This window comes from Larimichthys crocea, chromosome X (genome assembly GCF_000972845.2).
Source record: "Larimichthys crocea isolate SSNF chromosome X, L_crocea_2.0, whole genome shotgun sequence".
In the NCBI taxonomy this organism is placed as follows: domain Eukaryota; kingdom Metazoa; phylum Chordata; class Actinopteri; family Sciaenidae; genus Larimichthys; species Larimichthys crocea.
In genome coordinates this window covers 34,615,600-34,639,805 of record NC_040020.1, presented here as the reverse complement: position 1 = coordinate 34,639,805, position 24,206 = coordinate 34,615,600, and the positions used below count along the sequence as shown (strand labels likewise).

Genomic DNA, 24,206 nt, shown 5'->3' with positions numbered 1-24,206 from the left:
TGTTCATGTTGCCCAGGACAAGCCACGGACAGTCATGATCAGGTATGGATGATAGCAGGGTATCTAGCTCTGTAAAGCCACCCATTTGGCCTGGTGGACGGATCATCCTGGCTCTCTTGACTGTCTTCACAACGACTTCACATTGAAGTACAACATCCTTTTAATTTTACATTTACAAGTTACAGATTATTGGTGTCCATCAATTAGAAGAACTGTTGATTTTTAACATCCACTGCTATTTTGAACGTCTGCTTTGGTTGTGCTCAGTCTCTGTTGATCCCATGATAGCCTGAAGCAATCCATTTAGGGCTGGAAGTCTTAAAGCTTCAAAAAAAGAACAGCAACGAAACAGATGTTAACAGAGTTTTGAGGTTTGAAAGTAAAGGTATTTCATATATTTGAAAGTTAATATTATTTATATTTGAGTTCATTTACTCAAAAGGCATTTTACAATGGCTACAAAGTTGTTCACATATTTATGTTACACAATTATTATTTTATATTTACATGTTTAAATATTTACAGCTTTACAACAGTTATGATATTCTGTTGAACTACCTCTCTGATTCTCTCACATTTACCTCAGTGTAAGTCCTAGTTTCTGATTGGTTAGATTAGTCACATGACAAGTTTGAACAAGGAAAGTTCCCCATCTCCATTCTGCTGTTTTCTTCTCATAAAGAGTGATCCAACCAGCACACATCCAACCCTCACATTACAGTGTTACTAATCTTGACAATCACTCCCCTAAATAAAATGTCTTTACTTTTCACTGTTTGTCCTTTGTGACATTTCAAAATATGGAATATTACTACTTAAAAAAACAAAACAACACTTGGTGCAGGATGCTGTGATGCAAGTGTGTTTTCCAAGTTTTAGTACAACAACTACTGGCCACTACTTCAGCAGTGCAATGTAAGTTAACTTTGAAATGGTCTAACTTGTTGATAGCTTGTCATTATGAAGGCAGAGTCATGCACATGGCTTGTTTCATTGACCCCTGCTTTAAAAGAAGCTTTTTAGATGAGGCGGCATCAGTTCAACAGCTGTGTCCAGGAGGCATTGAAGCTGTCACCTGCTCAACTCAGAGAAACACCACAAAGTAGCAGCAGGAGCAGTACCAGCAGCACCTCCACCACCAGCCTCCTCACAGAGGCAACAGAAGGGAAAGGCCTGGCCAGCTTACTGAAAAAGATGACCTTAACAAAGCAGCAGAGATGTGAAGGGGGGCAGATTCCGACCAGATACCTGTCTCTGCCATCCATTCCAGGATCCACTTGGGCCATGCATCAGAGCTGCCTCACCTTGCCAGGAAGCTTTTGTGCATCCCAATAACCAGTGTGTCACCAGAGACAATTCACTGCCAGCAGACGAATTATCTCACAGAGGACGACAAAATCAGTAATGTTCATTTGATTTCTTCATGTCTGGTTACATAGTGTTCATTGCTTTGGTTGGAATGGCTGTGTTGCTTTTATGATGCACATTTGGTCTGCATACTTACATTACTGTGTTCATTCAAACCTGCACAGGATTGCTCCACTCATTTTGTCAGATTTAGGGGGCTCTATTCACTGAACATGGCAGAAATGATATACAACATTCAGATCTGTGCTTATTACTGTATAATAAATAACCTAAAAATAATATTGTGACCTTAGAATGAGCCTTTGGTATCCGCCATGATGAACTGCCATGTTACTACAGTAGGCTTTGCTTATATTACATAAAATAATAGCTAGGTAGCCACGCCTGACATACCCTATTAATTTTTAGTCTAAATGAGATGATGACGCTGTACACACACACACACACACACACACACACACACACACACACACACACACACACACACACACACACTTTTGAGCTCAATGTGAAATTTAAGCTATCAGGTACGAAAACTGTGGCCACCAAAGGGTGGGGAGACCGACAGAGCGATCTATAGTGATCCTTTACTATACTATACTAAAGTTCCTAAAATATGTTGTCAGAGACACATGTATTGAAGATATCATAAAAAGACATAAACTCCTATGGCATTATCTTCCTCTCAAAATGCATTTGCTGTTGCAAATTATTGACGTATAGGAGACAGCATGAATAATTCCTAGAGACACTGGGTTGCCTTTGCTGATCTCCCCATGAATATCAATAAATCAAAAGCATCAACCATTTTCCTGTAACGTTGAGCCTTCACTCCATGAGCCTCTGTACTCTTGCAGAACTGCATAACAGCTGAACAACTCAGTTATCTGATTATAGTCCAGTGGCCCTTCCTCTGCCAGCTCCTCTAAACGACCTGGCAGGAAGTAACATGTCATCACATGGCCTCAGTGACTTCTTGGAGAGCCCCTTTCTTTATTAAAGCCAGAGAAGGTTGCCTGGATTGAATTCCTCCCTCTACAGTACATCTACAGTACAGGCTCTGTAAAGGTCCGGGCACAGTGCTGTAAAAATGCCTACACCTGCCCAACACAAGTTCCAGTACGTTTGTTCGGGCTAAAGGGACAAGGATTCTTGGATGAGGAAAGAAGACTAAAGTGTTACTGGCAGTCACTGACAAACCCAGTGCTGCGAACCAGAGCTTTCCAACAACAATACAGAGTCTCTTTCCACTGTGTAGGGTCCCAGTCTATCCACTGTACTCAGGCATTACAAAGGCAGCCTTGTATTGGCCATTAGGGGACACTGGCTATGATACTGTGAAATGTGCTATTAGCTTTGGGGTACTTAACAATAGCAATAGCAATACTTCTTTTTGGTTTCAAAAGCTTGCACTGAACATCTGCTCAGATTCATAGTTTTGTTTACTTCTTTCATCGGTTTGATTTAAATCAGAATTTTCCCAAACTGGCAAAACAGAATTTTACTCAAGCAAGTTCTGAGTAAAATTCTAGTAAGTCTGCATGTGTTTAGGCACCACTGGAAAGTTTAATGTTTGTGAAATTATAAAAAAATAAATAAATAAAAAGTTTGACAGAATATTCTTAAATCAAGGTCAAGCTGTTTTTCCCAGAGCCTGTGGAAAGGGGTAGTTTTCAAAAGGTCAAGAACAAGCTTATTATTTGCACAAGACACAGTACATGGGTTCAAAATTACAATTGATCAACCTTAATCGGATTTAAAAAGACCAAGTAGCAGGATGACCCTGATGAAAACCACAGGCCAAAACAGTCTCACAATCTTCATACTACAAGTGTTGCACACGTGTTGCTGGAGTTCGGATCACTTTAGATCAATTCAATGGAGCGAAATGTCCAAACCTTTACTAAATGTACAGGCTTTTCAGACATGCTGCACATGTAGCAAACATTTCTCCATGTTTTACATGTCTTAATAAAGACGTTTCAGTTCTACTCCATTGATATAAGATGTCTTATGCTTGTATACAATTCTGCTTGAGCAAACACTGACACACCCCTGCTGTTCTCTAAATATTCCCTCATATTAAAACCTGGAGATATATTTACATGGTCACTGGCTAATACTGGTCTTTTCAGGGAGTCAAGCCATATTCATTCCCACTCCCTGAGGCATGCCAAAGCGCCTTAATTTGAAACATTTGATACAATACTACAGTTGGAGCCAATAACTCTGGTATGCATATATGTATTTGCTGCCAATATGTACTTCATTAAGTTGTTAAAACCTGGGAAAATGCTGAGCAGTCCTGGGAACATTTAAACAAACTTCCACTCGAGTGGAAATTGCAATTTCATATTTCCAATATTGTAAAGTTGCTATTTGTGCTGCTGGAGCCTCCGCCTCTATCAGGCAGGCAGAGCTGAAAAGAGAGGGAACATGTAGTTAAGAAATCTTGAGAAGTGAACATTAAGTATTTATATATTTATTGGTTGGCTGGTTTGTTTAGCAATATTCTGGAAAAAGACGGCATGTAATGAATACTGATCTCCCTGTCAGCATTTTCCATCTAATCTCAAATGGTCAGTGCTGTACGTGCTGAACACTTTTGTTCTAAATCGAAGATGGAATCTGATTAAAACAAATTTTCTGCATGGCTCTTCATATTATGTGCAGTGGACTGTACCAACTCCAAGCAAACAGGGGAGAAAAAAAATAACCTCATGAAAAGACCATGTTTAGCCAAAACACAATTATGAATTCAATCTCTGGGTGTTAAATTCAAAAACCTGTGAGGGGGAAAAAAGGCATTGATGTGTGAATGGTGTAGCTCCATCTGCTAGTGGGTGGGTTGCTGTAGCCAGATGGCATTTTAACAGTGCAGCCTTGATAAATAAATGCTGGAGGCAACCAGAGAAGAGCAGGCCAAAGTTGAGACAGCTCCTGAAGGCCTGTGGCCAACTCGGTGCGGACTGACAGGTGAGCCTTGAGTGCCAGCAGACAGATACCCAGCTTTGTTGTGTACCTCCCATAGAGACAGGCTGGGAGGAAGGCTGGTCATGTTTTGTCTGCAGCTGTGAGACCAACAGAGAGCTCTTACTTCAATAGGCCTGAACTGAAAGTGTATTCTCTACAAATAGCCCAGCCCATGAGCTTTCTAGGTCATTTTAAAGAGCCGGAGGGGGGCGGACTGTAACATTTGGACTGGGAAATGGGCTGAATTCAAACTTGCATGAAGACATGTATGTGGATGAGGATGAGTCAGATACCTACATTGTTCCGGTGTAAGGTGGGGCAGGGCCTGCCCTCGTACTAGTCGGCACGTGGAACCATCGCCACCACAGACTCCGCAGTTATCCTCCCTGGCACCGCTCGCTAGCTGCCGATCACAGCCAACCTCCTGCATACACATCATAAATACACACTCAGAAAGAGATACATGACTGATAGAGAGACAGAAAGACACGAGCAAGAGCTGGATACAGAGTACACTCAAAGTAAGGCTGGATCATATGTCACATTGACAGGTCATTCTTTGGTTAATTGATTAGTTGACTGCAGTGTTCAATTTAACAATGGTTTCAGTCTACTTTGAGAGAAGAGAGAATAAAAGCAGCAGCCTCCTGGAGAGTGCCGAGGCACTCAGTCCTCACAAATGTGCAAGTAAAAGTTGTGGGGGGTTGCCTCGGGTAAGTGCAGTGTTAAACTGAACTAAACTGTTTTGAGAATTTTAGCCAGTCAGTCGACTGATCAGAGAGTGGTCCATCACTGTGGTCGTGTTATATATATAATATATGTCTCCTATACTCCAGTATCTATACCAACAATGACAAAAAGTCGTTTTCAGGTGTTTTGAGGTATTTTTCATGAAGTTTATTATTTCCTGATAAACCATAAAAAGTTGTTGATGGCTCATCTATGGCTGCTACAGTCGTCTACTGTATAGCCAGGCCTCACTGATTACTTTAGAACTTTCCCCTCTGATGTCCTCTGACTGCTCAGCTTCAACTCTCTGTGATTCACAGAGTTTCCTGATTGACAGATAGTTAATAAACTGCTGCTAACTCAATCTGTCATTAGCAAGTAGCAGAACTGGGCACAGCCTCTGACACCAAAGGTGAATAATGGTACACAACCGTGGTGATTAACAACTTTCCTGATGGAAAGATCAGTGTAACTGAACTGACTCAGCCCCGGAATGCCAGGAGCCAAACCCAGTAAGAAAACCACCTTGGTAGGCTACTGTATTCCCTGTCAGACTGGACACCACTGGTTTCAGAGGTTGTGTTCTGGGTCCTTCTATCAGTTCAGTACTACTCAGTATGTACAATGATTTATGTGATTGAACAGAGCAAATATATCCCGGAAGTCTGTAGACACAGCATTGTGTTGATATGCTAAGTTACCGTGACAGGCTGACAAAACAAAGTGACACACATACGCACATGAACAAACAGCATTATACACCACTGCTCTCTTCCCCTTTACTTGCAGGAATTGTGTTTATTTTCTCTTCTCCTTGTATACAGCTGGATTTCATGCTGCTGTGTGCTGTATTATTAATACATACACTCGCACTAGAGGAGGGATTGGCCTCATTCCGTCACTAACAAACAGCAACCCAGCACCCTTTCCTCCCCTGCTGTCTCCATCACCGGGTGATGCCATTTCTTTCTTGCCTATACGCAGTGCCATCTCTGCGTACCTGTGTGTGACCGGCCTGATTGTTGGGAGGGTTTTGAGTTCAAGAATGCACCAGAAACAGACTTCAAATCATATTAAGGCTTGAAGTTATGCATAATTAAGAGCAGGTTTGTGAAAGTGCTAACTTCTTCTAGCCTGGTAGAAATGAGCTCCATTTGTGAGTTAGCAGCAAACTGAAGTCTCCTCATACTGAGGACCTGTCCACCCTAATGCTGATACACTGGAAAATAGCTATTTCAGCCTTCCACCTACACAGAGTTGATATACTGCCACAGTGAAACAGAGCCTCATCAGAAAACTGATCTGCTCAAATGAAATGCACATGACGTTTCTGTCACTGACATATATCTATGTTTGAGAATGTGAGCATAAAAATGATGGAAGGTCACTGATTGATTGACCTTCATTGAACTTTTACTTTCAGCCTGCATGGGCTGGATATAGAGACAGAGAGGCTGAGTGGACTGGTACTTTGAAAATGAACAAACTGAACCCAGAGCAGACTGTGGAGGATTCTCTGTGTACATGACTCACAGAATGATGTTCAGGCAGGTGACAACAACAACAAGCTCATTTATCCTCTCAGGATAATGTCAATAACCACTGCTGTTTAGCAACATATCACTGTGTGCTGTACTGTTATTCTGTGTCAGAGTATTTAATACATTTGGCTTAGCAAGTCTGTATTCAGACCAAATCAGGCATTGCAAATCACGGCAGGGATGTACAGTGTGTGTGTGTGTGTGTGTGTGTGAGTGTTTATTTCTGATGAACGTAACTAACGTAACGTAACACAAACAAAATGAAACTTCTCTGTGTCACTACAGCAAAGACTGTGAGCCAGACACAGATGATTTAGAAGCTGGTAAATGAAATAAACCATGTTAGAACACAACAGGTAGAGTATTAGAGTTTAGTTTGTGAACTCAGCCTGGGTCGTGCTCAGTTTCAGGGACATTTCAGTGGAGCAGTTTGATTGTTGGGGCACTTTCAAACCAGAGATATTTGGTCCAGTTTAAACAGACCAGAGTTCCTGGGATAGTCCAGTCCGTTTGGGCAGGTGTGAAACAAACTCTGGTCCACCTGAAAACGTGGTCTGTGTCTGCTTGCAAGTGAACCCTGGTGCGGTTCGCTTACAGTGGGAAAACAAACGGACTATCCAGTGAATCAAAGTTCAGAAAGCCAATTGATGAGCTGGGTTTTCTTCTTCATGGTGTTTTTTTTCTTTCTGGTCAGTCTTTGTTTTGGGCAATACCGCCCCCAAATGAGCAGCTGTTGTAACTGCATGACGTTGTCCAGGCAGTGTGGTCCGCTTTCAAAAGTGCAGTGTGAAAGTGAACCAAGCCAAATGAAGATGTGATATTTTTCAGCATTCCCTGAACCGAGTGCCCCAGACTATCCTGATGTGAAAGCAACCACAGCAGTGTGACATCAGGTTGAATCTGGCTCACTTCTCTGGTACTGCAGCCTAAATGCAGCAACCCCAGTCAAATGAATGGAAAAAATATGTTTTGAGTTTGGTCTCTTCTATGCTGCAGAAAGCAGTTGTATATTTATAACTGATAATCAGTTGGCTGCACTGGCTGCAAAGTGCAGTCTTGTGTCAAATCAAATCAAATCAATTTTATTTGTATAGCCCAAAGTCGCAAAACACATTTTTCCATTTTCCCTCGGAGGGCTTTACAATCTGTACAGGGAGTGACACCCTCTGTCCTTAGACCCTCGGTTCGAGTGAGGAAAAACTTGCCCACAAAAACCCTTTTAACAGGGAAAAAAATGTGGAAGAAACCTCAGGAAGAGCCACAGAGGAGGGATCCCTCTCCCAGGACGGACAGACGTGCAATGGATGTCACGTGTACAGGACAAATCAACACAATTATATTGTACAATGACTGATAAAATGACAATGAATTACAATGAATGATAAAATGATTACAGTAACAGATATGGTAGTAACAATGACAGTAATAATATGTGTAGTGGACGTCATGCAGGATCACAGCAGCAGCCACGATCCACGAGAATCCACATGCATTAATGAGACATGTATGTCCACAGATGGTAAGAGACAGAGATGGTGTGAGAGAGGGGGGGGGGTCCCCCGGCAGTCTAATCCTATGGCAGCATAACTAAGGGATGACCTGAGCCAGCCCTAACTATAAGCTTTATCAAAAAGGAAAGTCTTGAGTCTACTCTTAAAAGTGTTGACCGTGTCTGCCTCCAGAACCCAGAAAGGTAGTTTGTTCCACAGAAGAGGAGCCTGATAGCTGAAAGCTCTGGCTCCCAATCTACTTTTGGAAACTATAGGAACCACAAGGAACCCAGCGTCCTGAGAGCGCAGTGTTCTAGAGGGGTAGTAAGGTACTATGAGCTCCTTTAGGTATGATGGGGCCTGACCATGAAGAGCTTTGTAAGTAAGGAGAAGAATTTTAAATTCTATTCTAGATTTAATAGGTAGCCAATGCAAGGAAGCCAAAATGGGAGAGATGTGATCTCTGATCTTGGTTCCTGTCAGAACACATGCAGCAGCATTCTGAATTAACTGCAAAGTCCTAAGAGACTTATTAGAGCAGCCTGATAACAAAGAGTTACAATAGTCCAGCCTTGAAGTAACAAATGCGTGGACTAGTTTTTCTGCATCCGCTTGAGAGACAATGCGTCTGATTTTAGTGATGTTACGTAAGTGGAAGAATGCAGTCCTCGAAATTTGTTTTATGTGGACGTTAAAGGACAAATCCTGATCAAAAACAACTCCAAGATTCTTTACAGTGGAGCTGGAGGCCAGGGTGATCCCATCTAAAGTAACTAAGTCTCTAGAAAGAGAGTTTCTGAGGTGTTTGGGTCCAATTACAAGAACTTCAGTTTTGTCTGAATTTAACATCAGAAAGTTGTAGGTCATCCAACTTTTTATATCCTTAAGGCATGCTTGGAGTTTAACTAAACTCCAACAGTTAACTAACTGTTAACTTGTGTGTTAGTCTAGGTCTCAGAATTCCATTTTATAAACTCCTGTCCACAATATTAACACAACTGACTGGTTTCATTTGGACATTTGAAGCTAACAATGACCAGATAGATCTGAAACGTTCTATACCAGCAGGAGCCAAGTTGGATCTGGATGACTAACATTGATGCCACAGTGTACAGTGAATCACACTCAGAGAGAAGCTCTCTGATGAGCTCTCAGAAACTACACCCAGGAACAAACTGCTTTCACTCATTCAAACATGAAAGAGCAGCGACAGTGTTTGCCCTCTGTGAGCTGGCAGCGGAGTAATGACCAGAGTAACATAAAAGTAAAGTGTTGCTCACCTCTGTGTTCTAATGAAAACAGCTACACAAACATAATCCATCATCTTTTCAAGGTCAACTTCACACTGAATCTACAAACTGCTGGATACAGATGAACAAGGATCAAGAGCACAGCAGTGAAACGTTTCTATATTATTCAATCTTTTTTTAAACAAACATTTCTTTTAATATTTCATGGCAAAAAAAAATCTACAAATGATTAATTTTTAAAATCTTTTTAATGAAGTCATGGCCTTAAAATGAGCTATTTTGGCCAGCCCTGCCATGATGACTGCTGTGTCCTGACCACCTTACGGCCTCAGTATGTTTCAAATGAAGTGCTTGTCCCTTCAGTGGTGGAAAATTACATTATATTGTGTATGATTATTGTAACGCAATGACCGGTGAGGTGTCCGGTGGGGAGGAACCTGGTTCCCAGGATTGGAACTTGAACATGTACAGTACATGTTTATTAATTACAGTTATGTTATTAATATCTACAGTTCATTTGATCTTACTCCTTTCTTTTGCAAATTTGACATACATGAATGCGATGGCATCAGTCTCATGCATGAATGTATGAATGAATACTATGATGTGCAATCTTACTAGTTCAGACCTAGATGTATTTCCATAACACTTCAACATGTCTGAACTGAAAGCTATTACACTAAGTAAAAAAAGGCTGCACTCAACTGCCTTATTAAGAACCCTGTAATAAATATGTCAAGAAAGCCACTGTTTGCCAACATATCCATATCAAGTTTATTAAATCATGATGTTAATGTTAAAGCTTGTTGAGCTGCTCCCAAAAAACAATTATTAGAAGTCTGAGTGAGCCTTCACATCACTCCAAACAAATGATTCAGTGCTCAAATTGTGCAAGCCACTTCGTTTTACTCGATGTACGGTATTGTCCCTGTGCTGCCTGGGAAGCTCAGTTCAGAGAAACAAAATAACAAAAGCACTATTAGCAGGGTTAGCGCTGTTTTGTTGTTCATTATTCAAACTAATTATATCATTAGTATTTCTTTGATAAAGAATTGCTCCACCTTTAGCACCCTGATGGCGTTTAGTGAAACCACAGTAATATCAATGACAGTATTTTCTGCTGTCCACCATTGGTTTTACACTTATATTGTGTATCCAAGAAAACTCAAGGATATCGAGGACATCAGGATGTGACTGAGCAGGAGTGTAATTCTGAAGATTAAGAAGCTTGTAATACTGTGTACCATCCCAAGTGTGTGTCGCCATGCAAGAAAATGTCAGATAACTGCATCTAAACGAGGTTAGGAAAACAGGGAAACAAGTAACCCAAACAGAAGAGACAGAAACCTCAGGACAACAGGTAGAGACATGGAGGCTGGCTGCTATAACACTTCTACATACTGTTTTTTCCAACCCTGGATAAACTCTGAAATACTGAACTTCAACACAGCACACGACATGCTGCCAACAATATTGTTATATGGGTGTTGTGTCTTGACTTGTCACTCAGGTCTGAGATCTGCATCTCATCAGTCTGCCTTCTATCTGCCTCTGCTGTCTCTTTTTACTGGGAGGTAAACATGCACAAACATAAAGAGTATCTCCTTCTGTTGTTTCTTTAGTCGTGTGCTAAGTTGCACCCTGACCAAGTGCATGGACCTGAAGAAGTATGAGCTTGAACTTCTCCCGTACATTGTGGTGGACATGACGTAACATGATTTTGGTGGCTATTGTTTGTTTTAGCTATTATTTTTCATGGCAGTAGCTGGCTAGCTGTGTAAGATGAGGACAATCCCATTTCTAAATCCTGTTTAAAAAGCTCTGATTGCTCAGTTGTTTGGGCCAGACCCAACTGAATGACTGTGTAGAAGTGGACAGTAACTCCTATGTATGCAAACACTAAAATGTTCTGGAATAATCTTCTTGCAAACCTATCTGAATCTGCAAGCAAATGGAATAAAAACTTCACAGCTATTTGCACTATTAGGCATGCAGTGAACTACGCTTTATTTAGGCTTAAAGTGTAGTAAAATATAGTTCCATTGCTTCTCCTGTTACATTCATATCCTGCAGTGCATGTTTGAGATGCCTCAATGATGCTACCAGTTCTCTTGCAGTATCTGCGTCTGCTCACCTGTCATAGCTGTTTACTCATACATTGGTGGGTCATCTCAGCAGAGAACAGGCAAGTCAAACACTCTCCAGCTTTAGGCTAAACAAGGCTTCACACTTACAGAAAAACTAGTTGCAGACACAGAATGAATCAAGAGAATAGACGGTGGTACGTTGGTGGTGTGGCATTAATACACACATCAATAAACATGTTCAGGCTTGCTTTTTCAAACTAAGAAGATCTCCAAAGTCAAAGCCATGCTCTCACAGTCCAGCCTTGAAAAAATAATCCATACCTTCACATTTTCAAAACTGGACTACTGCTTCTCTCTCCTCTCTGGTATTAATGAAAAATCACGCCCACACCTCCAACTCATCCAGAAGGCAGCAGCGAGGCTTCTAACTGGTTTTAGCAGATAATATCACATTTCACCAATTTTAGCTTTCCTCCACTGGCTTCCTGTGAATTTTAGGATTTGTTTTAGGATTTTACTCATCATAAAATTAACTAACTAATCAAACTAATCAACTAACTAACACATACAATAATGCTACAAATAAAATGCTCCTCTCACAGTGTTGGCTGTATTAGCCTAACCTCTAAAGTTTAATAACACTTTGTGTTAAATTAAGTGCAGTGAGTAAGAGCATTATTATTAATGACATAATGCTGCAGTTAAAATTACGTTAATTACGTTGATTACGTTCATTTCATTACGTCCGTCTCACATTGTTTTTAGCCTCTGAGCTATATTAGCCTCAGCTCCATAAAACAGTGTTTGTGTTTTCTCCCGAAGCTATTCTACTGGTGGAAACAAGCTTATTGTCAACAATAATAGCGAGGCATGTAGTAATGAGATTGTACAGGTTAAAAGGAGAGGAGTGAATGCAGCATTTTATTGTTTTCATTTGCATATGTGGCGCGCTGTTAGGCGGATGTAGGACGGTAAAGATCCGGGTTAATGGAGATTATGACTCGTGAATCCTGAGTCAGTTAGAGGATCCGGGTTAATGATCCAGATGAATCACAATTCATACACCACTTGGAGCAATCAATGAATTATTGCTTTCCAAATTAGTGGTGGTAACATTTTACTTATTTGAGTGTATGTTTTGAGGGAGGCTTACTGCTTTCCCCTACCTCCAGTCTCAGTGCTAAGCCAGGTTACCTACAGGATATGTTTGATTCTTCTTCTCCTCCACTTCAGGAGCTTGGGTTTCTAAGAAGGCTATCAACTTTACATATTCAAGACATACAGACATCCTCTTTTAACAAAATGAAACAATTACTTAGTGAGTTCAAAGCAAAAAAACACAGTGAATATTTGCCATCGAGGTAGCTTGAGTGTTTAACATCTTTTTGTCCAGATCCATAAAATTCACTTTGCCTTACTACATTACTACTACTACTACTACTACTACTACTACTACACTCTTTACTCCTACTCTGTCTTACTGTTATAGACATGTCTGAGCTAACTGTGGCCCCTCGTCCTGCCCATGGACTCATAGTTTTGTTCTGCTCTCTATGACGTGCGTGGTGAGGCTTCTTGAGCCTTCAGCATGGTCATGGACTTGGACAGTTGATAAAAAGAAGGCACAGCTCAAACCCTGTGCTAATGTAGTACAAAGACAACATTTCAAATCGCTGTTTCATACCTAAATGCAACCATATCAGAACCAATGGTTATATACATAATGACAATAAATCTATTGTACGATGTAAACAGAGCAGCAAATGAGCTTGCTAGTACAAAACGTCACTTTTTGTGAGTTTTTACACAAGTTTAACTTTAACGTCTTGTGGTGCTGCCTGAGAAAGACCAAAGCATGCATACACAGCATACATACTAAATTGTATTACATAAACAACAGAGATGCATTATGGGTCATTTTGTTAATGGCACTTGACCATGATCTGGCACTGTGAGCACAGAACCAGAACAGGATCTAAAGACTTGAATGCAGATGCTAAGACACCACATGTAAACACTGGATATTTTGACTCACGTCTTCTGGAGCAGAGTCTGTCACTGCTCCATTAAACCTACAGCGACTCAACATTATTTATGTATTTTTTCAACATAGTTCACAGTCTTGACTAAAAGTAAGAGGAGCAGAGAAAGTTTAGCAGTCCGAGAACTACTTCTGTACTTCAGTTACACTATACCAATGGAGTCCGATTTCAGGATGACAATTGTAGATGCCTCTTATAACTCCTGTATTAAGATATCATTAGAGGATACTGGGCAATTTCAAGTGTCAGATTGCAAATGCATCTCGCTTCATCACTGACAGAGGAGCTGCATTGTGAGCTGGTGCTCCAGGATGTAGACAGCTGGATTTGCATAAGCGGAGCGTGTTGTTAATGGAACTGGTGAGGATGCTAACTCATTATCAGGGCTGTTGTTGAAGAAGCAGAAAGGAGATAACACCTTTCTCTCTCCACAATCCTGTGCTAACGCCTCCAAATTCACTGTCAGCTGAGCAGGAGCACACTGTGGCTTTCTGCTACATCACCTATGTGCCAAAAAGTATATACAAATCATTGTTAGGGAGATGGCTCTGTGTGTGTGTGACACATGCACGCCTCCTCCTGTCACACAGTCACAAACAGCCTCTAATCAAGCAGCCACTCTGGGAGTGGAACTGATCCACAGTCCCACTCTGCACATCCCAAAACAAAGCTCAACTAAATATAGAGCCTCTGACATGATTATGACACTGCAGGGACCAGAGTTTCCATGTTCTGGCTCATTCTTTCAGTTCATGATGGCCCATTATTACATGTGGAACCACATTATTGGCTGCAAAGAACAACAGCAATGATGATATCTCACAGTAGAAGTTAGACAAACTGGACTAATGAGGACAGAATATGGCTGACAACTCTGGGAAATACAGTCGGACAGCAGTGACAAATGAGAGCATCAGTCCTTTCAGCAAACGTGTTTGTTGTTTAATTGACAAAGCTCTGTAGTTTAGTCATAATTATGACATTTGCTTGTTGAGAGCAAAGCAGGTCCAGTGACATTAATGCAGAGCCACAGGGAGAGGAAGTCACAATAGATGGATGGATGGATGGATGGATGGATGGATGGATGGATGGATGGATGGATGGATGGATGGATCAACAAAAACATGGGAACAACCTTTGAGACAGTTACTGTTTCCCATTTCCAAATAACAGTGGAGTCCTCTAACTTTACCCAAACCATTGTAATTCCCTTAAATGAACCAAAATCTATTTAGTTCCTAAACTTTCATCAACAATTCAGGACTGAATGGACACCTGACAGCGGGTAAAGACGGGTAAAGTTTAGGAGCTGAAGGGCAAGTGAGCACTTCAGTTCTTCTAGAGTTTAGATGTGCAGTTTATCACAAGTTATTTGCTAAAAAATCAAATGATTTGTAGAGGAAGAAGTAAAAATTGCCTTTGGGCAAACACTGAATCCTGCAATAACACCAGAAAAGGCTTTTTATTAACAGTGGAGTCGACCTCTGTTCACCCATACAGGTATCAGACGACAATCATATGTGATTTATGTATCCTTACCTGACACATTCCACTGATGCACATGTCAAAGGCATCTGCCCGGCATCGTGTCCCATCCAGCACTTTGGGGGCCAATTCAACAGTGAGACTTCTCCCTTTAGCCTGGCACCGCAGTGCGCAGGGTGCTGATGGGTCATAAGGCACTGGGACCCACTCATAGGTGACACCCTGATACTTGATGTCATTGTGAGCTGAACACTGCTGGGCCCGGAAATCACCTGACTCTGCTGGGCAGTCCTGAGGGGGTGGGGATCACAAGGACAAAGAGAGAGGACTTACACCACAATATTTTATTACAATTCATTTGAGCGTCCTCAGTAGAATGCAACCCAAGAAAACATGTAGACAAAAACAAAAGAAGACATCACCATCATCTTGACGTCATCAGCATTTTAAAAAGCGCGACAAACACTGCAATGAAATATGACAACAGAAGTGATTCCAGAGGACACGGGTGCTGAACAGGGCTTGGACACGCTTGTTGGTGTCACAGTTTGTGACTCATGTTTGAAGGATCAGTGTCTGTTTATGTTTTACGGTAGATGATAAGTTGATGAAGATGTTTTCTTAATTAGCCTGTTTTTCCTGCACGTTGAGCTCTCAGGGCCACAGGGCAGGTTCATGCACACTGCTCAATTTAATTCAAGTGGCTTTATTGGCATCACTGTGTGCAGTACACTGCTCACAAAGCTAATAAACACATTGTGTATGGTAACAATACAAACAGACAATGAAAGCAAAGAGTAACAGGAGATAAAAACATGCAACATATGCAACATATATATAAGTAATTAATTATTTATAAACATGAATGATTAGCCACGTGGCTCATAGAGCCGCTACAGTCTCTCCCAGTAGGACTCTTAGAACCACTTAGACCGAGGAACCCAGTCTTAACTGTTCCCTGTCACAATCTGAACACAACCTCTCCTCTCTGTGGTCTGTCTGTGCCGCTCTCCCTCCACTGCCAGCTTGTGCTCTGTACTTTAACACTGTGGTCAAGTAGACTGCTACAGTGTTTGACTACACGTGTTTCCATTTTGTCCTTCTCTCCAGTAATGCAGCATGTTTGATCCACTGTGTGTACTCTCGTTGACTTTACTCCACACCTTGCTGCCATATAATGCAGTGAGTTCAATGAGTGATTTGAATATTTTGAGCCAGATTCTGATCGGTAGTTCAGTGTTTATTGATCTCTTGATAACAGTAAAACCCCTTTTTGTCCTTTAGTTCATTCACATCAGGGATCAAATTTTGTGTGTCATGTTAAATTTTTAGTCCATCATGTGAAATGATTTGTTTGCTCAACAAGGTTGTTCTAAGCTGGTATTATTTCTCTGTAGTCTGAAAAATGAGCACTAGATTTTTGGTTGGTTGACTGTCACGGTCCAGGTTTGTCAGTATTTTAAAAAAATCTGATTAATATAGCTGTAACTCCTTGTTTCACTAATTCATTAATATAGTCATGTGGGGGCTAAGGTTACAGCCCTGTGTCACACCACATCCCTCAAAGAAAGATTTTGTACTCTTTGTTCTGATCTTAATTGAGCATTTTCGATTAGTATACACTGAACTCCTGTTTTTTCTCTATAGCACCCGGGGGTGCCCACCATTTTAAAATAATTCTCAGTTCATCAAAACACTGAAGAAATCCTGAACTTTGTGTTGTGGCCAGTTTAAGTTGTCATCCATCCTGATCACGATGCAGAGTGGAAAGAGATGAAGACATTATGAGTTCAAGAGTTTTGTTCAAAATCACGTCACATAAGTGAATATTATTACATAGTGCTATATGTTTTTTTCTTTCGGATGTTTTTGAATTGGAAGAAGCTACAAATGCTACATCATTTCTTTCTGGTATCTCATGACACTTTCCATACAGAGCAAGTCTAGACTGTACTCTTCATAATATTATTTACAGAGACCCAACAATTCCCTCCATGAGCAAGCACTTGGTGACAGTGGCGAGGAAAAGCTTCCTTTAAGAGGCAGAAACCTTAACCTTATAGACAGTTGTAATCAGAAGGCATCTAAGTAAATGGAGTCAGAATTTTTAATGAATCAGACAACTATGTGATCTAAAGTGCAGTCACACTCACAGAAAGACACTCTCCAGTTCTCCAGTCTTTTTCTTTTAGAACATTTGGGCTATCCAGTGTGTTCACGGGTTCGATACAGTGTGTCAGCACCTTCATTCACCTTGTTCCCGGCAGCAGCAATCAGCTGTTTTCAGCAAGCAAGCGATTTCATCTCATCTCTGAGTGCTAGTTTTTAGTTGGTGATGGCCATGACATTCTAACAACCCAATCAGAAATTTATTTCATCATATAAACTTTCTTTTCACAGTTTTTATTTTGTAAGACAGTTTGGTTTATTTTGTTATTTTCCAGGACCTGTGACTCCATGACTGGAAACTTGAGCTCGATCAATACTGGATCTGTGAGGCAGACACCCTAAAAGATTTGACTGTTTCCACGGTTTGGTGCATCAACTGATATTTACTTCATCATCCACTGTCAACAAACACACTATAACATTAACAAAAATGATTGATAAAGAGCCCATACATTTTTAAAGTTATGTACTTGTACAGGGACCTGTATCTGCACTGCATGGATGTTACAGTAAAAACATTTTGTTTTCATGTCTTCTGTTGATAAGGTGACTTCTTGTAAATAATGATGAGTCAATATAGTCAGTATAATAGGGATAGTGTGCTACTCTACCAACATTGTCAAGCACGACAAGAAAGACTGCTAATCTCTGTAAACATATGAATGCAGCTATATTAAAGGTAAGAAAGCTAAACTGTCATCAGGCAATATCTGGCATGTTCTAAGACGCCTTCTGGCCTTTTGCTCTTTTTCAATATGACCAACTATTATATCAAACTTTTCCAGGATAAGTACTGCAGTCAAAAATCCATTTACATGATTCACATATCAAAATTATCAAAAAATATTGACTTCCATATGTGTTTGTGTGCTTCACACTGGACATGGCTGACCACGTCAGAGGAGGAAATGGGGCAGAAAAAGTGAACACCTGATGGGACTGAAAACTCCGTCAGATCAGTAAGAGATGCTTTCTCCTCCAGATAACAACTGGCAGATTTTTGGCAGCCAATAAGTCTGAGAACTGGACACATGTAGTCCGACCCATCAGCTTCACTCTGTCACACTCTGCCAGTCCACATACTGTATGTCTACATATCCTTCAGACGCCTATATTGAGCCCAGGCTTTAGTTCACACAGAGTTAGGCTCCATGTGTGAATGGGGGAGATGGAATAAATATTATGTTGGGAACATTTCCCACTCTATGTGATTGATGCTCTACGATGAATCCAGACTAAACCACTTCAGTGGGGAAGTGGAGAAATAAAACTTGTCTTCCTCTGATTAAAAACTGTGTAAAACAGAATGCTTGTGTTTCTGCGGTTTGGGAAAGTGCAGTCCTGCTGTAGGACTACCATCATGGGGGCGGTTGGGGCTGTTGGTCTTTCATGGATCAAATGACAGCTGTTGATATTACAGTGTGGACTGGTGAAGGGATTATTCACTTTGTATAACATTAAACAGACTTTATTATAGCAAATGAATTAATGTGTCCCACACATACAGTGCATCACATACTTGTGGTATGATCTCAGTCATGGAGGGCTGAGAGAACATTTGATGCCTGCATTTCACATTCTTTCCTCTTACTGTATGAGTAACCAAATGAACAGGACATAGTAGTTTAAAATATGCTAATAATAATAATAAGTGTTATAGCATAAAATAGTTCCTCATGGCTCCGTGCTGAGCTTTCAGTCTTCTACAGCGAGCTGGGAGAGCACCTGGTGGAGCTGTTCAAAATCACTGAATGTAACATCAAATCTAAACTGCATCCACATCAATTTCTTTTGTTTTGTATTTCAACAAAATTGAGGAAAGCAGAGACACAAAAGTTCATGACTAGCAACCATAAAATGCTGTTGAAATATACAGTATATCTGACATAGTGAAATATGCCCTTATACAGGCATACGTTACCTCCCAACCATTTTGCTCCTCCAATGAACGACGCCTGGCTTTGCCACTCGTACGCTCAGTCAATCCAAACTCTTCCCATCTGTTGTTCCCCATTGGTAAAATGCACTACCAGTTCCTACCAGATCAGGGAAGTCTGTTTGTTTTGCTAATTCATTAATATAGTCATGTGGGAGCTAAGGTTTACAATCCTGCCTTACACCACGTCCCTCAAAGAAAGATTCTGTACTCTTTGTTCATTTTCCGTTAGAATACATCAAACAGGATAAGATCATCAGCATAAAAACATGTTCTTTTTTTCAGTGTCTTGTAATAGTCCAGGGCTTTCCCTTTTTGTTCATTCCGAGCTGAGTCCAAACTTCCTGTGCTTTTAATTCTGTATGTGTAATGATTAGTTTGGGTTGTTTCTAACCTGGTTTGCCTTTAGACTGGACCTTTGCTGAAAAATGAGCACTAGGTTTTGGGTCATTTTAAGAAACCACAATTACAAAAACTTTTTTCACTTGGGAAAGCAGAGAATGAAATGCTGACCACATACTCAGTATATCTGACAGTGAAAAAAGCCTTACAGCTTTAATATTTATAAGGTACTTACTCCAAATACTGGAGATCAGAAGATTCCAGTTTATTATGATGATAACAGGAGATTCATTAGAGCTTGTTCCAAAAGCTTTGATTCGGGACAAGATGCTCATGTGTGTGAACCTCAGATTTAACACTGATATTACTGTTATATACATGATTCCACTGGCTGTATGTTAAACAAGTTATTCACCTATATACACTTTGAACATTATTACGACAAACGAAAACGAAAATAAGGCGTGCCGTCATGAAACCAAAAACAAATCTTCCAAATCAAACAACACAGTTTTATCATGTCCTCTAAACCATCAGCCAAAGCTTGAAATAGTCTGCCTCCTACTTTAGAAAGCTGCTTTAAGCCAACACATTCAAATGTTGTCAGATGATGATGATGCCTCTATCAGCAGGATCAAGTCATGTGTCTGTGCCTTCCAAAACTATAAACAACTAATTAATAAACTCACCTTGTTGCTGCAGGTTCTGTAGCGGATGTTTTTACCATCACAGCTTCTGCAAAGCAAAAGAAATAATACAGATAAGTAACACAACAGGTGACTGGTAGTTTTTTTTTTTTTTTTTGCTCAAAACAAATAAACAAAAAAGGCAGTGGAAATCCTTCTCACATTAGATAGAGAGCACTTCCAGTGATTGGGAAACATGTTTTGCTGTGTGCTGTTTGGCAGAATAAAGTTTTAAAGTTGTGCTTTTGTACAGTAATCAGTGAGGCCCTGCCATAGTTGATATAGAGAGACTGTGTCAACAGAAAGCACTCCTTATAAGAGAGAAAGCATTTGTATGGTTTATCAAGAAATGACAAACTCTAAAATATCATGACGAATACCATGAAGACATTTTAACATCGAGTTTGACTTCATGATGACTTTAAACCTCATTCCTGACAAGCTATGATGTGGCTGGAGCTAGTGGACACTGAGCCTGCTTCTGCTTCTGATGAGTGGAAGTCACTCAAACCCATTCTTGTAAATAGATTTTTACTTCTCAGATAGTAATGTGAAATGAATGTCTGGAACTTGTGTGTGAATTCATGTTGCAGTTATGATTAATTCACTACAAACTTTTCTGTCCATTTTCAGTCTCTAGTATTGTTTCTGTTTGGAATATTTTCCCACTTATTTAGTAGAATTTAGTTGAGCTGCTCTCAGTTTGCTCTGGATAAGACCTGCAGGTGAATTCCTGAAATGTGCAGTAAACGTGGTGCATGACTACCCAGTAAAATACCCATGCATAGGCACACACCTACACACACACACACACACACACACATACACACACTTGTTACAGCACACTCCACCTGCAGCACACATCACCCAGCCAGCAGCCATCTCAGCACTTCACTGAGCTCCAGCTGGCAGAGCCCAAAATGTCAAGCAAAACTGAACACACACACACACACTCATATATACAGTACACACACACACACACACACCCACACCCACCCACACACACACACACACACACACATACACAGCTTCAAAATGAACCTGAGCCCTGTGTGAAATGTGCCATAGCAGAACGTTCCTTTCCCCATGACAGCATGGACACGCTGTTAAATCTGTTCCACCTTGTTAGTAACAATAACAACACCCAATCTGTGTGTGTGTTAACTGCTGTAAAGTGCTCATTTCTCCTGCCGGCTTACAATAACATTAGACTAAACTGGTAGCAGCTCATTTATCCCAGTGTAAAGCAGCCCGGTCTAATCTAGCGTTTAGGGCAGATAGAGAGCTGAGAGCCACACTGTGGCCATTCAGCCTGCTCCAAGCTGAGCCAGACACAGACAACAGCAAGACACGGCTTTGTATTAATGAAGCAATTAATAGATTTCTCCAACTGAAATGCATGAAGTACAAACTGTTTGTGTGGGTGTGGGTGTGTGTGTGTGTGTGTGCTGTAGGTGGGTGGACTGTGTTTTCAGGGTCTGGGAATGTCTATGGCCATTAGTCTTCTACTAAACTCACTAAACTCTGAGCCTCACACACGGTGAGAAGGAAACTATAGAGTTAGAGAAATACTCCAAAAGCGTCTTTTGTTTATCTCAACCTGTACTTTCTATTCCAGCACTACCCAACCTTTTTCTAACAGCACCACCGTCATATGAGCTCAAACACTGGACACTAACCATCATGTCGATCAGTGTGTCTACTGATCGTTTCACAAATGAATGTTTTGCATGATCAGAGAGAGACATATTCATATTGTGAGACAGTATGTCAGCGCTCTTTAGCTCAAGCTGAAATGTCTTTGGACCCTCTGCCATAATTTTAGATTAAACAAATCTGTCATCTGCAAAGATCTCACTGCAGTGAAGTGTACGCACGTTTTATTTCAAAGAGTACAGTCTAGAGCAGCTCCATATGAAAGGTGTCATGATATAACTTTTATTATGAAAAGTTTATTTAAATACTGCTGACAAAGATGACATATGTATGTTGAAGGAGGACACCCCTGCTGTCTTATGAACTCTATCTGTAAACAACTGTATTTCAAATCAAAATATTCTCTGTACTCTGTGAAATGCAATTTTATTTTTGCTGACCATAAACAGAAATTCTTCCACAGTCAATTTGCATGTAGACGTCGGTCTCCAGTTTCACGGCAGCGATGGGTGGAGAAAGCCAGCGGTGAGCCATGAAAAGGTGGGGCTAATTAAAAATCAGTGAGTTGCATCTTTCCTGGACATCTATCAACTGTCAATAAAGACAAAAAATAAATCAATAACTGTGAGCTATGTGGGCTGCCCCTCTCTATCAGGTATCTTACCCACTGAACACAGTTAAACTTGATTTTCAACAGATGTGTCTTCAAATTAGTATTGGTTTATTAGGGTTATAAATCCTTTATTGATTACGCCTACATGTACATTTAGTCATTAAGCTGGCGCTTTTATCCAAAGCAACTTACAGGGAGCAATTTGGGGTTCAGTATCTTGCCCAAGGACACTTTGACATGCAGACTGGAGGAGCCGAGGATTGAACCACACAACCCACTCTACCTCCTGAGCCACAGCTGCCTACTATCTGTTATTGTGTAATTATGTAATTACCTAAGTGTCAAAGCAAACCTTTGCTGTCATTCTGGTCATTCACGTTGCTGCACCTGCTGGCCTCCCTCACCTCAGACCTGCTAGATTCAGGCTTGCCTCCAAGTCTTCTAGCCTCCTGGTCTACTTGTCCTGGGATCATTAGCCTCCGGCCTGCCTGGCCTCTGTCAGCCAATAGATGCTTCCCAAGAACCCTACCAGCCTCCAGTAGACCAGTTGAGGACTTGTCCTGATGTCCAGTGGAACATCTTTTGAAGGGACTCACCCTGACGTTTTCAGGAGCAATCCCTATGGAGTGTAAAATCTATGTTCACAGCTAAACAGCAGTGGTCAATTATCTCAGCCACAGACAGATATTTCCTCTGCTTGTTGAGTGTTTCTGCACTGTATACGCACAGACAGAGCTAGTGGGAGTTAATGGACCTTTGAAGGGGAGAAAGGCAACGTCTGGCACCAGAGGAGGGCAAAGACGAGCTCCACTCCAAAAGAAACACTGGACCCAGACAGAAGCAGTCAGTTTGTGTGTGGGTGTGTGTAAGAGCTGAATGAAGTTGCAGATTAAGCTTGATGTTCTCACTCAAGCTAGACGCCTTTGGCCTCTGTGGCACACACACACACACACACACACACACACACACACACACCGTATACGGTATATGTAATGTATGCACACACACACACACACAGTATACGGTATATGTAATGTATGCACACACACACACACACACACACACACACACACAGAGGTCTAGCAGGTCAGCTGGCTTGTTGAGAGACGTCTCTGTAATGACTCTAGTGTGAATCTTCTCGTGTGGAGGAAGTCTGAACAAATCCGGACCTCCAGTCACTTCCAGACGTTGGCTGATGTGATCAGGGTTTACTGCGATCAAGGCCATGCTCAGCCAAACACTGCTGGTCTTTAGATGTCTGAGGACACGGAACCTCATCAGACAGTCCAGAGAGACGCACATGTCTGACTGATAAAACTCTGCTTTGACAAAAGAGCCCTGTGTGGAGCCTTAAGAATAATCCAAGCTGAGAATGAATGGAGATGTCACTCGGTGAGAGCATTTATCCAAATGACTGCATGCTATGATCAGATGTCTCAGGTTAGATGAATGAGAGTCAAAAAAGAGTGGCTGTGATCATTTTTCAAGCTCACAAATGAATTATCCTGTTATCGGATGATGAAGTTGTTCTCTCGTGACACAAAAACTCATTTTCACCAAATACTGATGTCATAACAAAAGAACAAGACAAGGTTTTTACCCAGATTAATCCCACATGAGCAGATGAGACTCTGATCCGGTACAGCTGAATTTTGTGAAAATATGATACAGTTTACATGAGTCAGATTCATTTTTCTGATGGAGCTCCGATGATGATGCACAGGACTATTTTTATCCCATGATCATGATGACTGTTGGTTATTCCACATTAAGGATTTGTATGTTTGTGTTTTTACCTGAGGTCTGCAGGACAAAATGTGACATGTGCAGCATTCAGGA

At 41.0% G+C, this 24,206-nt stretch overlaps 1 protein-coding gene across 2 annotated transcripts in view; it reads right to left on the bottom strand.

Moving 5' to 3' along the window:
* Positions 1 to 24,206, bottom strand: part of LOC104927448 (ADAMTS-like protein 3) — a 160,783-nt gene that overhangs the window by 39,801 nt on the left and 96,776 nt on the right. For both annotated transcript variants that reach the window (XM_027282921.1, XM_019259436.2), the window contains exons 5-7: positions 20,102 to 20,147; positions 15,020 to 15,256; positions 4,639 to 4,765 (exon numbers count right to left, since the gene is read on the bottom strand). In XM_027282921.1, coding sequence (XP_027138722.1) covers positions 4,639 to 4,765; positions 15,020 to 15,256; positions 20,102 to 20,147 — 410 coding nt within the window. The remainder of the gene's footprint in view (positions 1 to 4,638; positions 4,766 to 15,019; positions 15,257 to 20,101; positions 20,148 to 24,206) is intronic.